The sequence below is a fragment of the Phocoena sinus genome, chromosome 10 (genome assembly GCF_008692025.1).
Source record: "Phocoena sinus isolate mPhoSin1 chromosome 10, mPhoSin1.pri, whole genome shotgun sequence".
NCBI lineage: Eukaryota > Metazoa > Chordata > Mammalia > Artiodactyla > Phocoenidae > Phocoena > Phocoena sinus.
Genome location: NC_045772.1, coordinates 90,822,593 through 90,837,672, shown reverse-complemented (window position 1 = coordinate 90,837,672; position 15,080 = coordinate 90,822,593). Strand labels below are relative to the sequence as shown.

The following is a 15,080-nucleotide window of genomic DNA, read 5'->3' as shown; positions in this document are numbered from 1 at the left end:
GCTCATTACTTCTATTTTTTCATATAAACTTACCACAATATTATTATCGTTTCTATTTTGTAGTTGAGGAAACTGGGACCAATAGGTTAAACCATTTGCTCAAAATGGCAGCCCTTTGGTAGAAAGTGCCATGATTCAGCCACAGATCGTTTGGCCTCCCAAACCCATGCCTCTCTGAGAGTCATCCTGAAGCAATCTGGATGGCACATTATGGTGTCAGACTGAAAAGTGTCCTCATAAAAAAGACCAAGTTGCATGAAACTCCTGATACAGTAACTAGCCTGTGGTCGGTGTATAAAAAACAGTGGTCATTACCGTGAAACTCATGTTTCAGTGCACTATACCTTCATATCCCAGAGAAGTCCATGTACCAGCCATGAAAACAAATGAATTCTTGAAGGATTTATTCAACTGGTTTAATCATTGTGAAAGGAGAAATCTTCAAGAAAATGCATACACTGTGACACAGGAAATGACATTACAAATCTCTCCTTTACCAAGTTTCTAGTTACAAAAAACTACGCAGATTGGGAGGCTAAACACTCCCAATGTTAACTAAATATAGTTAAAACTTCAAATAGAATTTGTTCATTGCAAAGGGTTGTTCAAAACCTGGACGTGTTTCTCCACTGTCATGCATGCATCTGACCATTCCATAGGCATTTATTGTGAGCCTGTCGGAGAGAAGGCATACTGTGTGTGTGTGTTTGTGGACAGCAAGCTGGGAGGGAGAGGTGAGTATTAGCTACAAGGAGGAATGAAACATTACCTGCAACTTCGAGGGACTTAAAACCCTCTGACTTGTAAGCCTAATACACTGCTGAGTGTTCTTTCGTCCGTATAAATGTCTCTTGCATTTGCCCCTTTCCATTCCTCTATTTATGTCCTCTGTTTTACCAATATGCTGTTCATTGGCTTCACACTACACAAGATTGACTGTTATATTTTCTTACCATCAAGATTTTTAAAGTTTTGTGACTTTGACAAATTACCTCACCTTAAAAAGGAGCCTCAGCTTGCTTTATACGTAAAAGGGGAGAAATAAAAATGTACTGCTTAAAAGCTAAAGATTCAATCATTGGAGCTATGATTTTATGAAATTGCTCCCAACACAAAATAAACATTAACATTTGCAGGTGAGTACTACTTTTTATTCCTTATTCCTTTCTTAGCTTTCTGAAAATAGACTTTGGGATCTATGGTATTTGTGAGATGATTAATACTCTTTCTCCTTAACAAAAATCTTCGGGCTTATTTAGATATCTGACTTACCTACATTATTTAGGTCTCTGATTCACCTACTTCCATCCATGCTCATCAAATCCATGCTCAACTGCTACCAGAGTGATCCAAGACGGATATGACCTATGATTCCCCCAGCTAAAACACTTCAGTGGCCATTCCTTGTAAACAATGTCCAAATGCCTTAGTGTGATTTTTCCCAATGTCGTCCGTGTTTATTTTTCCCATCTTATTTCCCGGTGCACCACCTTGAGCCCTCCAGTTAACACTTAACTGTTTGCAACTCATTGATGCATTACATTCATTCTACAGGTATTTACTGAGCATAAGTTATACATTAGCCACTGTGCTAAGCTTAGGGAATCCTGAAGTAACCAAGGCAAATGTGACCCACCTTCAGACAGCTGATTGTCTAGTTTAAAAGGGTTCATACAGCTGTTTACAGCACCCTCCAGCCCCACAAATGCCTGGAGAATTTCAGAGCTGAATCTCTCTATGAAATCCCTCCTGCCTACCTGCCCTGCCCACATAGAAGAGCTGACCCTGCCCACATCCTCCATCTGCACTCATACACATTGCCATCCAAGCTTATCCAGCACTTTATTATAACAATACAGGCACGAGTCTACCTCACCAAGACAGTGCACAAGCAATGACCATCTTTAAAATGAATCAAAGGACATGGAAACAGACACTGTGAAGATCATGGCCAAGCACACAGAAACACGTAATAACCTTCTGTCTAGAAATGAAAGACTGAAGGAATTGATTATCTTTGCAAAAACCAAAAAAAGTTTTTCCCTTTTCAGTTTCTTCAAGTCATTCTGTAGAGTGCAAGTCCCTTAGGGTCAAGGACCATATGTTACCGGCCCTGTGCTGGGCACATACTAATCACAAAATAAGTATTTGTTGAATATATACTCCAGATATACAGTTCATAATGACTAGGCCATGGTAAGAATGTCACAATATCGTACTCAAGAGAACTGAAACCAACGCTAATCAGATTGACAAGGCCACAAGAAAATGTACCTGTGTACGGTATAAAATCCATTTTATGATCGTATAATTTGAGTCCTCAAGTCTAGTCACTGGACATATAGGCAGAGAAAGAATCATAAAACCTTAGAATGAGTCATTCTTACCACAGCCAAGATACTGTGGCTCTAGGTGACGTAAAAAGAAACGAATTTCAAATTTAGAAAATGCTATTGGTTCCTATAGTAGATAATAACAATAATAGCAAATATATACAGTGTTTTTTGCTTGCCAGGCACTGTTCAAAGCATTTTACATGTACTAACTCATTAAATTCTCCTGTCAACCCTACAAGATATCTCCACTATACACACAAGCAAAATGAGGGACAGACGGGTAAAGTAATTTGCTCAGCTAATAACTGGATTTGCACCCAGGACGTCTGGCTCCAGTGTCTTTGCTCTTAACCACAATGCTAGTCTCATTCTTTATGGTTGCATAATAATAAAAGGCCATGCAGACCCTGTGAAAGCAAACGCCTTCCTAAACATATGTGGTATATTTCAGGAGTCCTTAACTTCTTTGTAGTATTGACTTCTATTTTATATTTGAAGTTTACCAAAAAAACCCAGTATTTATAAGTGAGACAATAGAGGGAGAACAATGAAAGTTAGAGAAGGATCTGAAAGAAATTATATAAGGGCTGTTGGTCATACTGTAATACTACCTAAACAAACATATCATACATAATTAGATGGGAAAATCCACCTAAGGTACTGGTACCGTGCAAAAAGACTCCTTAGAAAGTACTGAATACATTTCATCTGTAGTTCTAAATTGTATGACAGCCAGCAGAGATTAACGGCGTTGGTAGCTTCTGTAAAAATTATTTTTAAAATAATCCTTATCTATCAATCACTACTTCATTCCCAATAATATAAACAAGGCATGGGTTCAAGCTACGGCTTTGAACAAGTCATTCATAAAAAGTAAGTAGTTAGAAATAGAATTATACCCCATTAAATACACAAACATACCATAGAGAGCCTTTGCACTTGTTCTTGAACTGTGTTCTCTGTCCATGGAAAAGGTGGGTGGTGATCCGTAGCCACTGCAAAAAAAAAAAAAAGGTCATCGTGCTGAGTTAAAGTCCAAAGTAAGCAATAAAATGTCAAAACTACAAATAAAAATTCCAGTGGACCACAATCACCATGTGTTTTTAAAGAACATATAGAGTTTATACAACCGGCTCTGTAAAATAGAGCCAGATACTGATCCAGTCAAGAAATAGGCTATTGGATCCTGACCCACCGTGGACGGAGGCTGGTACAAATGGCAACCTCTCAGGCATCAAGTCAGAACCGCAGCCAAGGGGATTCAACAAGGTTGAAGCTGCCTTAGAAGAATTTAAGTTTGCCATACTAAATTGAGCTGCGAGCAGTGATCCAATCATAAAAAGTTCTCAATCACTTAGACTGTAACGAAATAGACACTACTTTCACAAATACTTAAAATGCAGTTAATGAACATAACACGGTATCGTTAAATTCGACCAGCTTTACCAGGTACTTCTACCTTACTGTTGCTGTTACGTGAATATTATTTGAATTTTTAAAATGTATTCAGTAAACATTTACTAAGCCCTAAAATCTAGAAGAATGAGGGGTAAGGTGGGGCAGGGGGAGGGTACTGTTAATAAAACAAGTAAAAAAAAAAGTTAAAAAAAGATAAATAAATAAATAAAAATAAAATAAAACAAGTAAAATGGTTACAACAGAATGTGACATCTGGGTTAAACTAATAGATATAACATCAAATAAGGACTAAATTTTTATAAGGATGCCCAAGAAGGCTTCACTGGCATTTAAGCAGAATCTAAAAGAATGGGAAGCAGCTCTAGAGGCAGGTGGAGAATTAAGTGAGGAAAAAGCATGTAGATCTGGCTCAAGAACTAGCATGACGCCCAAGGGGAAAAGCATCTAGTGGGATTGGAAGAGATGAATGACTCGAGAAGTAGGGAAGGCAAATAGAGGGCTTAAGGATTAAATTTCTATTCTCTAGATGGAGTAAATATCTTTATACTGGGAAGTAACATGATCCAAACAACTTTTTAAGAAAGATAATCCAGGAATTAATGGCAAGGTAACCAGATGGAAAGGTGCTGCAAAAATTCAGGTAGGAGATAAAGGCCACAAATAAAGTTAGAAAAGAAAGAATAGTATGGGATAGAATCAAGAGTTCCTTAATAGAAGAAATTATAATAAATTCATGATTAAATGTTACAAGAAAAAGAAAAAATTGAGGGTGTAGCAAAACTTTCTGGCTTGAATAAATTGATGGACAAGATGAAGATAGTACTTGACATACTCCCCTGGTGTCTCTTACCAACCAACACCAAAGGGATTTGCAATCATCTTCGTAAAGAGGAAGGTGAAGCAATGTGAACACCCTGGTTCTGAAAAATGTGAATAACGTGGTTGTGAAAAATAATGAACTCTATACCATGATGGCCAATATAAAATAACAACAATATTAACCACAATATATAAGGCAATGGCCACTTAAGTCAGGGCGGTGATTTCAAATTATATCTAAAGCCATAGGGACTTGTGTCTTTTTGTTTTACACAATGGTAAATATCTCGAGAGACTGGACTAGATGACATTTAACTTTCCTCAAATGCAAATATTTTATGAATACCAAAAAAGAATGCTCCAGGGGGCTTCCCTGGTGGCGCAGTGGCTGAGAATCTGCCTGCCAATGCAGGGGACACGGGTTCGAGCCCTGGTCTGGGAAGATCCCACACGCCACGGAGCAACTGGGCCCGGTGAGCCACAGTTACTGAGACTGCACGTCTGAAGCCTGTGCTCCGCAACAAGAGAGGCTGCAACAGTGAGAGGCCTGCGCACCGCGATGAAGAGTGGCCCCCCGCTCGAGGCAACTAGAGAAAGCGCTCACACAGAAACGAAGACCCAACACTGCCATAAGTAAATTAATTAAAAAAAAAAAAAAGAATGCTCCAGAGAAAGTGAAAGCTATGAAGTAGAGTATGTATGCAACTATGGAAAGCAATAATACATAAAATACCAGAACAAAATGTCTCTACTAGATCACTATCATTGGGGTTGATATTACTTAACCATCTTTTTCTTAAGAGACACAGTAAACTTTTAACAATAACATATCTTAGTGTTAGAAAGAAATTATATATTGAGGAATGAACTACATAAAGAAATGAAAGAGATCTTTTCATTGAAAATACAAAACAATTAAAACCACCAAATCAAATTTAAAAAACCAAGAAATTAAATACAAAATTTCCAACTTACTTCATTTGAGATGGATACACTCCAAAACCACTGGGATGATTAGAAATATGACCATTCATTATGACTTTAATGTTCTGAAAAAAGAAAGGTACATGGATTGAAGGCATTAAAAAGGTTGAGACATCTCAGTTTTAAAGTTTTTCATTCAACAAAATATGTGTCACTTCCAGGATGATGCTAGAAATATAAAGATCTCCACCCTCAAAGAGCTCAGGCTCCAGAAGTACAGATGGACATATAAACAAAGATTAAATTGGCATTTAACATTAATATACTAACATTGTAAGCAAATATAAAAAAGAACAATTTTAAATATAATTCTGAACCCTCTAACTACAAAAACATAATTCTATATACCACTCAACCTCATCACTGTCAGTTTTATGAAATGTTACTTTGTTTAATGTTTCATTATGAAAGTAATGTAAGCTCATAAAATTTAAAAACTTGAGAAATAAGGAAAAGCACAAAATACAAAAAAGTACAGAGGGGAAAAATATCACCCAGAGCCCTATCATTTAAAGATAACCATCAGATGTTCCTTAAAGAACTAAGAACGGAACTACCATATGACTCAGCAATCCCACTACTGGGCATATACCCTGAGAAAACCATAATTCAAAAAGAGTCATGTACCAAAATGTTCATTGCAGCTCTATTTACAATAGCCAGGACATGCAAGCAACCTAAGTGTCCATCGACAGATGAATGGATAAAGATGTGGCACATATATACGATGGAATATTACTCAGCCATAAAAGAAACGAAATTGAGTTATTTGTAGTGAGGTGGATGGACATAGAGATTGTCATACAGAGTGAAGTAAGTCAGAAAGAGAAAAATAAATACCGTATGCTAACACATATAATATGGAATCTAAAAAAAAAAAAAAGGTTCTGAAGAACCTAGGGGCAGGACAGGAATAAAGACACAGACTTAAGAGACTGGACTTGTGGACACAGGGAGCGGGAAGGGTAAGCTGGGACGAAGTGAGAGAGTGGCATGGACATATATACACTACCAAATGTAAAACAGATAGCTAGTGGGAAGCAGCCGCACAGCACAGGAAGATCAGCTTAGTGCTTTGTGACCACCTAGAGGGGTGGGATAGGGAGGGTGGGAGGGAGACGCAAGAGGGAGGGGATATGGGGATATATGTATATGTATAGCTGATTTACTATGTTATAAAGCAGAAACTAACAAACCATTGTAAAGCAGTTATACTCCAATAAAGATGTTAAAATAAATAAATAAATAAAAATAACCATTTAACAGTCCTGTCAATTTCCTCCAGTCTTTTTTCCTGTATCTAGTTTTCCTTCCTTCCCTCCTTCCTTCCTTCCTTCCTTCCTCCATCCCTCCCTCCCTTCTTTCCATTTTCTTATTTCCTTCTTTCAAAGCACATTTGACAACATCCTATATATACACTTGGATACATCTTTTTTCTCAAGATGGTATTCATTTACACAACTTTTACTTTTCACAAGAAAACAACTTTTTAAATTAACACCAGAAATTTATCTTCAGAAACCATTTGTAATCTGTTTCACAAATTAAACAAATTTCCTTCAAACAAGATAAATGCAAATAAGTAAAACTTCCTTACTGCCAAATCCAACGGCCTTTTTTTTCTCCTCGACAGTACAGCTACACCTGAATTACTTCTATTCACCCCTGAACATGTGGCCCTTCCTGCTTTCTGTGGCACTAAACTATTTTGGATCTTGTCTCACTTTTCTGACTTTTGTATACGTTACACTACTATGTCTTTTCAATAACTGAGAGGTAGGTAGGACATATCCCAGCTTTATTATAAGACAAAGGCAAAGAGTAGAAATATTAACAACTACTGTGTGAGTTATCTGTCAGGTACTATGATGGATCCTGGCACTACCAAGGTGATCAAAAGAGACATAGTCCTAGCTTTGGGCAAATAGTCTGGTGGGAAAAACATACATTTAGTGAATAAATATAAAATTTTAAATTGTTGTTACTATCACAAAGGGAAAATTCAGGGTCACTTGGGGGGTTATATAATATGAGAACTTAATTCAGATTGGGAGGCACAGAAAGCCTGCATAAAGAATATTCAAGACCTAGTAACTTCCAGTTAATTCTTTCTCATTGTTCACATTTCAATTCAATCACCATGTCCTCAGGGAAGCATTTACTGACCTCTGTGAATAGATAAAAGCCCACCACTATCAGATACTCTCAGCACAATACACAATTTTTCAAAGTATTTACCACAGTTGTAATTTCTCATTTGTTTAAATTAATTCCTGATTCTTCACTAGACTTTAAGCTCCATAAGGGCAGAGCTGCTTTGATGACTGCTGCTTCTTAAGCAGTAAGAATAGTACAAAATATTTAATATTTGAATTAAATATTAATTCAAATAAAAAAAGAAGGAAGGAGAGTCCACATCCTACTCTTCAAAGAGTTTATTGTATTCTTAAGGAGACAAAACCAATCCATATGAAACACACAGTAAATAAGTCCCAATGTATGAGGCTCTATTTTAGACCTACTAGAGGTTCTGAGGTAGGAAAAGCAAGGCAACTGCCATAATTTTTTGAAGGGCTGGGACTTGACCTAGTTCTTAAAAAATGGATAGGATTTATAAAGGTCCTCAAAACACTCAAGTTTTTTTTTTAATTTATTAGTATTTTTAAATTTTATTTATTTTTGGCTGTGTTGGGTCTTCGTTGCTGCATGCGGGCGTTCTCTAGTTGTGGCGAGCGGGGGTTACTCTTCGTTGCAGAGCGCGGGCTTCTCACTGCAGTGGCTTCTCTTGTTGCGGAGCACGGGCTCTAGGAGCACTGACTTCAGTAGTTGTGGCATGCAGGCTTCAGTAGTTGTGGCACAGGCTTAGCTGATCTGTGGCATGTGGGATCTTCCCGGACCAGGGCTCGAACCCATGTCCCCTGCATTGGCAGGCAGATTCTTAACCACTGCACCACCAGGGAAACCCAAAACACTCATTTAATTCAACCTTTCCTGAAGTCTTGTCCATATTTATTCACAGCTTAGAAGCAAATTTCCAAATTAAGGAACAAAGAAATATTGACCTCTAACCAAGTATTGCATCCATAAAATTACATTTATACTATATTATCATTTGTTTTTATTATTGTTGTTTATTTTCCTTCAATTTATACTTAGATACAATCAGTGTACAGAGGTAAACCAATTCTCTGGAGAAAAATAAACCCCTGATTTGTAGTACTTCCTGATTTCCTTGGTATAAGTATTCCCACTATGGCCCATTTCAAGCTAGCATTGGTTTAAAAGCAGCTTACAAAATCCTAAATATTTCACAATTGGCTCTCACAAGTCTACAGAATCAAGAGAGAGCACATCACTGTTACATTCTGGAATTTGGGCCAGGACAGAGGCCTGGGATAACATTATGGATCTAGAGCTAAAGGTTAGGACAGAGGCTTTCACAGACGCCTGGAACTTTAACACCATTTCTGGCACTAACTAGCCGAAAGGAAGTCAATTAAGCCTCTGTCTCAATTTTCTCATCAGTAAAATACAGATAATTCTTGGTCTTTCTAGCTCACAGGGCTAGTGAAAGATCAAATGAGATAGATGTACAAGTTTCTTCTAAAGTTAAAAAAAAAAAAAAAGAAGTACTCTTTTAAAACAAGCTGGTTCATTCAGCACATAAATTAAACCCCCAGGGTTTGCAGTCGTTTTGATCTAGTTTGCATTTTAAACCCACAGCAGGTGGTTTTAGTGAAAAGAGATAGCCATGACCGGCTCATCTTTTTCATGTTTAATTCTTCATGACAGTCAAATAAATTCGGGGTTTGTTTTGCTTTAAAATAGTGATCTGTCAGAATAAGAGAATAGAATAAAAGGGAATAGAAAATGTTGATTTGCTAAACTGAATTTTAAATATAGAAACTTTTCTCTTTGGCAACCATAGTGTCATTTGTCAGAGATGCTCAGGTAGCAACATAGGTTTCAGATATTTAAACACAGTAACACAGGGCACACCTTGCAAAAGGAAACAATTACAAATGTTTTCCCCCCGTTAGGCTTTTAAGAGACATATCCAATTTATACCTATATGGACTATATGTATATATAATATAGAAGAACCATCAGTCTTACTGAGAAATTAGCTGCTTTTATTTTTATTAACTCTTAAAACAACTTAAAAACTGAGACAGTTTTTCTTCATTACTTTTTTTTTTTTTTTTTTTTTTTTTTTTGCGGTACGCGGGCCTCTCACTGTTGTGTCCTCTCCCGTTGCGGAGCACAGGCTACGGACGCACAGGCTCAGCGGCCATGGCTCACGGGCCCAGCCGCTCTGCGGCATGTGGGATCCTCCCGAACTGGGGCACAAACCCGTGTCCCCTGCATCGGCAGGCGGACTCTCAACCACTGCGCCACCAGGGAAGCCCTCTTCATTACTTTTAAGGACTCACAAATTCAGTTAACTCTACTACATTAACTACTTAATTCTAAAAAAGTGTACACTAAAATCTTCATAATAGCTTCCAACAAATCTGAAATAAGAATATCAGTTTCCTTACGAAAACATTTCTTGTAAGTCATAGTTACTATAATTTTCTCCTTATTTTCTCCAGCAAATAAAGTGGTAAATTTAAGATCTCAGTTCAACATACCTAAAATGTTGAACACTGAAATTTTCAAAGGAAAATAAATAGAATGTATGAAAATCATGGTAAGCAGAAACAAATGAGGCTATATTAAGGCTAAACCAGCAAGTTAAAATTGTATTGGAAAGTTTAAGATCCCAAATATAAATAAATAAATAACAATTTATATTTCCGTTTCTTTTCTTCACTCTTGCTTGCATATGGTATCAATTTTCAAATTGATGAATGAGTTTGTAGTCATCACGCAGTGTTAGAATCCCGTCTACCCAATCTAGCTACCACACAATGACTTGTGCTCTCAGAAAAATGTCACAGACACCTTTTTGTTTATTTAAGTTTTTGTTAGTCTGTTTGGGTGTACCTATCTTGAAGTATCTGTATTTCAATTTCAGTTTAAGTCACATCTCTGGGTCTAAGTTATAACCAAGATAGGGGTGAGGAGATTGATTACCATCATTATTTAGGGTTTTAACTAAAAGACCGTTGAAATGTAATTTCTACCAATACTTTGTGACATTGTCTACTAGTGATTGCGCTTAATTTACTAAAAGACAAAAAAATGTGCTTTAAACCTGCTAAATCATCACATATTCTGTCTCCTTCTGTGTCTTCTAGGAGTAACTTTTCAATACTTCTTACCAGTACTGTTGTCTGTAGAGATGTCACCTTCTCTATTTCTCTATGTCATTTGGTCTAATATTTAGTAATAAAGAATTTGTGTGTGTGAATAAATTTAGGAAACTAATAACAGTAAACTGTTATGATAACAGTAATAATAATGATGACGACAATAGTAGCTAACACCTGTGAAGGTGTCACAATAATTTCTAGGCCATATGGAAGCACAATATTTTCTCAAGGCCAATATCGATGTAGAAAGAGTAATTCTGTGCCTTAAAGGCACAATACCTTGTAATCACTTAAAATAATTAACTTGACTCCTCTTTTTTTATAATTCTGAGAAAAATGTTTCACTGTTTATAGGTAAGATCATAATTTGGGGGAAAATATATGTTCAATTCAGAATGTTGTTGGTTTAACAATTAGTTGAAGAAAAATATTTGTTACTAAAATTTAATAAGCAGAAGAAGAACTACAATCCTGCAATCTGTGGAACAAAAACCACATTCACGGAAAGATAGACAAGAAGAAAAGGCAGAGGGCTATGTACCAGATGAAGAAAAAACATAAAACCTCAGAAAAACAACTAAATGAAGTGGAGATAGGCAACCTTCCAGAAAAGGAATTAAGAATAATGGTAGTGAAGATAATCCAGGACCTCAGAAAAAGAATGGAGGCAAAGATCTAGAAGATGCAAGAAATGTTTAACATAGACCTAGAAGAATTAAAGAACAAACAAACAGAGATGAACAATACAATAACTAAAATGAAAACTACACTAGAAGGAATCAATATCAGAATAACTGAGGCAGAAGAATGGGAAAGTGACCTGGAAGACAGAATGGTGGAATTCACTGCTGTGGAACAAAATAAAGAAAAAAGAATGAAAAGAAATGAGACAGCCTAAGAGACCTCTGGAACAACATTAAACACAACAACATTCACATTATAGGGGTCCCAGAAGGAGAAGAGAGAGAAAGGACCAGAGAAAATATTTGAAGAGATTATAGTCAAAAACTTCCCTAACATGGGAAAGGAAATAGCCACCCAAGTCCAGGAAGCGCAGCGAGTCCCATACAGGATAAACCCAGGGAGCAACACGCCGAGACACATAGTAAGCAAATTGGCAAAAATTAAAGACAAAGAAAAATTATTGAAAGCAGCAAGGGAAAAACGACAAATAACATACAAGGGAACTCCCATAAGGATAGCAGCTGATTTCTCAGCAGAAACTCTACAAGCCAGAAGGCAGTGGCATGATATACTTAAAGTGATGAAAGGGAAGAACCTACAACCAAGATTACTCTACCCGGCAAGGATCTCATTCAGATACAATGGAGAAATCAAAAGCTTTACACACAAGCAAAAGCTAAGAGAATTCAGCACTACCAAATCAGCTCTACAACAAATGCTAAAGGAACTTCTCTAAGTGGGAAACACAAGAGAAGTAAAGGACCTACAAAAACAAAACCAAAACAATTAAGAAAATGGTCATAGGAACATACATATCAATAATTACCTTAAATGCTCCAACCAAAAGACACAGGCTTGCTGAATGGATACAAAAACAACACCCATATATATGCTGTCTACAAGAGACCCACTTCAGACTTAGGGAAACATACAGACGGAAAGTGAGGGGATGGAAAAAGATATTCCATGCAAATGTAAATCAAAAGAAAGCTGGAGTAGCAATACTCATATCAGATAAAATGGACTTTAACATAAAGAATGTTACAAGAGACAAGGAAGGACACTACATAATGATAAAGGGATCAAGCCAAGAAAATATAACAATTATAAATATATATGCACCCAACATAGGAGCACCTCAATACATAAGGTAAAGCTGCCAGCTATAAAACAGGAAATCGACAGTAACACAATAATAGTGGGGGACTTTAACACCTCACTTACACTAATGGACAGATCATCCAAAATGAAAATAAATAAGGAAACACAAGCTTTAAATGACACAATAGACCAGATAGATTTAATTGATATTCATAGGACATTCCATCCCCAAACAGCAGATTACACTTTCTTCTCAAGTGCGCATGGAACATTCTCCAGGATAGATCACGTCTTGGGTCACAAATCAAGCCTCAGTAAATTTAAGATAACTGAAATCATATCAAGCATCTTTTCTGACCACAACACTACGAGATTAGAAATGAATTACAGGGAAAAAAATGTAAAAAACACAAACACATGGAGATTAAACAATACGTTACTAAACAACCAAGAGATCACTGAAGAAATCAAAGAAGAAATCAAAAAATACCTAGAGACGAATGACGATGAAAACACGATGATCCAAAACCTATGCGATGCAGCAAAAGCAGTTCTAAGATGGAAGTTTATAGCTATACAAGCCTACCACAAGAAACAAGAAAAATCTCAAAAAAACAATCTAACCTTACACCTAAAGGAACTAGAGAAAGAAGAACAAACAAAACCCAAAGCTAGCAGATGGAAAGAAATCATAAAGATCAGAGCAGAAATAAATGAAATAGAAACAAAGAAAACTATAGCAAAGATGAATAAAACTAAAAGCTGGTTCTTTGAGAAGATAAACAAAATTGATAAACCATTAGCCAGACTCATCAAGAGAGAGGACTCAAATCAATAAAATTAGAAATGAAAAAGAAGTTACAACAGACACCACAGAAATACAAAGCATCCTAAGAGACTACTACAAGCAATTCTATGCCAATAAAATGGACAACCTGGAAGAAATGTACAAATTCTTAGAAAGGTATAACCTTCCAAGACTGAACAAGGAAGAAATAGAAAATATGAACAGACCAATCACAAGTAATGAAATTGAAACTGTGATTAAAAATTTTCCAACCAACAAAAGTTCAGGACCAGATGGCTTCACAGGCGAATTCTAACAAACATTTAGAGAAGAGCTAACACCCATTCTTCTCAAACTCTTCCAAAAAATTGCAGAGGAAGGAACACTCCCAAACTCATTCTGTGAGGCCACCATCACCCTGATACCAAAACCAGACAAAGATACTACAAAAAAAGAAAATTACAGACCAATATCACGGTTGAATATAGATACAAAAATCCTCAACAAAATGCTAGCAAACAGAATCCAACAACACATTAAAAGTATCATACATCATGATCATGTGGGATCTATCCCAGGGATGCAAGGATTCTTCAATATATGCAAATCAATCAATGTGATACACCATATTAACAAATTGAAGAATAAAAACCATATGATCATATCAATAGATGCAGGAAAAGCTTTTGATAAAATTCAACACCCATTTATGATGAAAACTCTATAGAAAGTGAGCACAGAGGGAACCTACCTCAACATAGTAAAGGCCATATACGACAAACCCACAGCAAACATCATTCTCAATGGTGAAAAACTGAAAGCATTTCCTCTAAGATCAGGAACAAGACAAGGATGTCCACTCTCACCACTATTATTCAACATAGTTTTGGAAGTCCTAGCCACGGCAATCAGAGAAGAAAAAGAAATAAAAGGAATACAAATTGGAAAAAAAGAAGTAAAACTGTCACTGTTTGCAGATGACATGATACTATACATAGAGAATCCTAAAAATGCCACCAGAAAACTACTCGACCTAATCAGTGAATTTGGTAAAGTTGCAGGATACAAAATTAATGCACAGAAATCTCTTGCATTCCTATACAATAATGATGAAAAATCTGAAAGAGAAACTAAGGAAACACTCCCATTTACCACTGCAAGAAAAAGAATAAAATACCTAGGAATAAACCTACCTAGCGAGACAAAAGACCTGTATGCAGAAAACTGTAAGACACTGGTGAAAGAAATTAAAGATGACACCAACAGATGGAGAGATATACCATGTTCTTGGATTGGAAGAATCAATATTGTGAAAGTGACTATACTACCTAAAGCAATCTACAGATTCAATGCAATCCCTATCAAATTACCAGTGGCATTTTTTACGGAACCAGAACAAAAACATCTTAAAATTTTTATGGAGACACAAAAGACCCTGAATAGCCAAAGCAATCTTGAGGGAAAAAAATGGAGTGGGAGGAATCAGACTCCCTGACTTCAGACTACACTACAAAGCTACAGTACTAAAGACAATATGGTACTGGCACAAAAACAGAAACATAGATCAATGGAACAAGATAGAAAGCCCAGAGATAATCCCAGGCACCTATGGTCAACTAATCTATGACAAAGGAGGCAAGGATATACAATGGAGAAAAGACAGTCTCTCCAATAAGAGGTGCTGGGAAAACT

General features: G+C 36.5%; 1 protein-coding gene across 7 annotated transcripts in view; it reads right to left on the bottom strand.

Annotated features, from left to right (window-relative positions):
- The window catches only part of EPS8 (epidermal growth factor receptor pathway substrate 8), a 193,466-nt gene that overhangs the window by 64,874 nt on the left and 113,512 nt on the right, over positions 1-15,080 (bottom strand). For all 7 annotated transcript variants that reach the window (XM_032646849.1, XM_032646850.1, XM_032646844.1 and 4 more), the window contains 2 exons: positions 5,550-5,623; positions 3,258-3,331 (listed from right to left, as the gene is read on the bottom strand). In XM_032646849.1, the coding sequence (XP_032502740.1) occupies positions 3,258-3,331; positions 5,550-5,608 (133 nt within the window). In that variant the 5' untranslated portion in view covers positions 5,609-5,623. The remainder of the gene's footprint in view (positions 1-3,257; positions 3,332-5,549; positions 5,624-15,080) is intronic.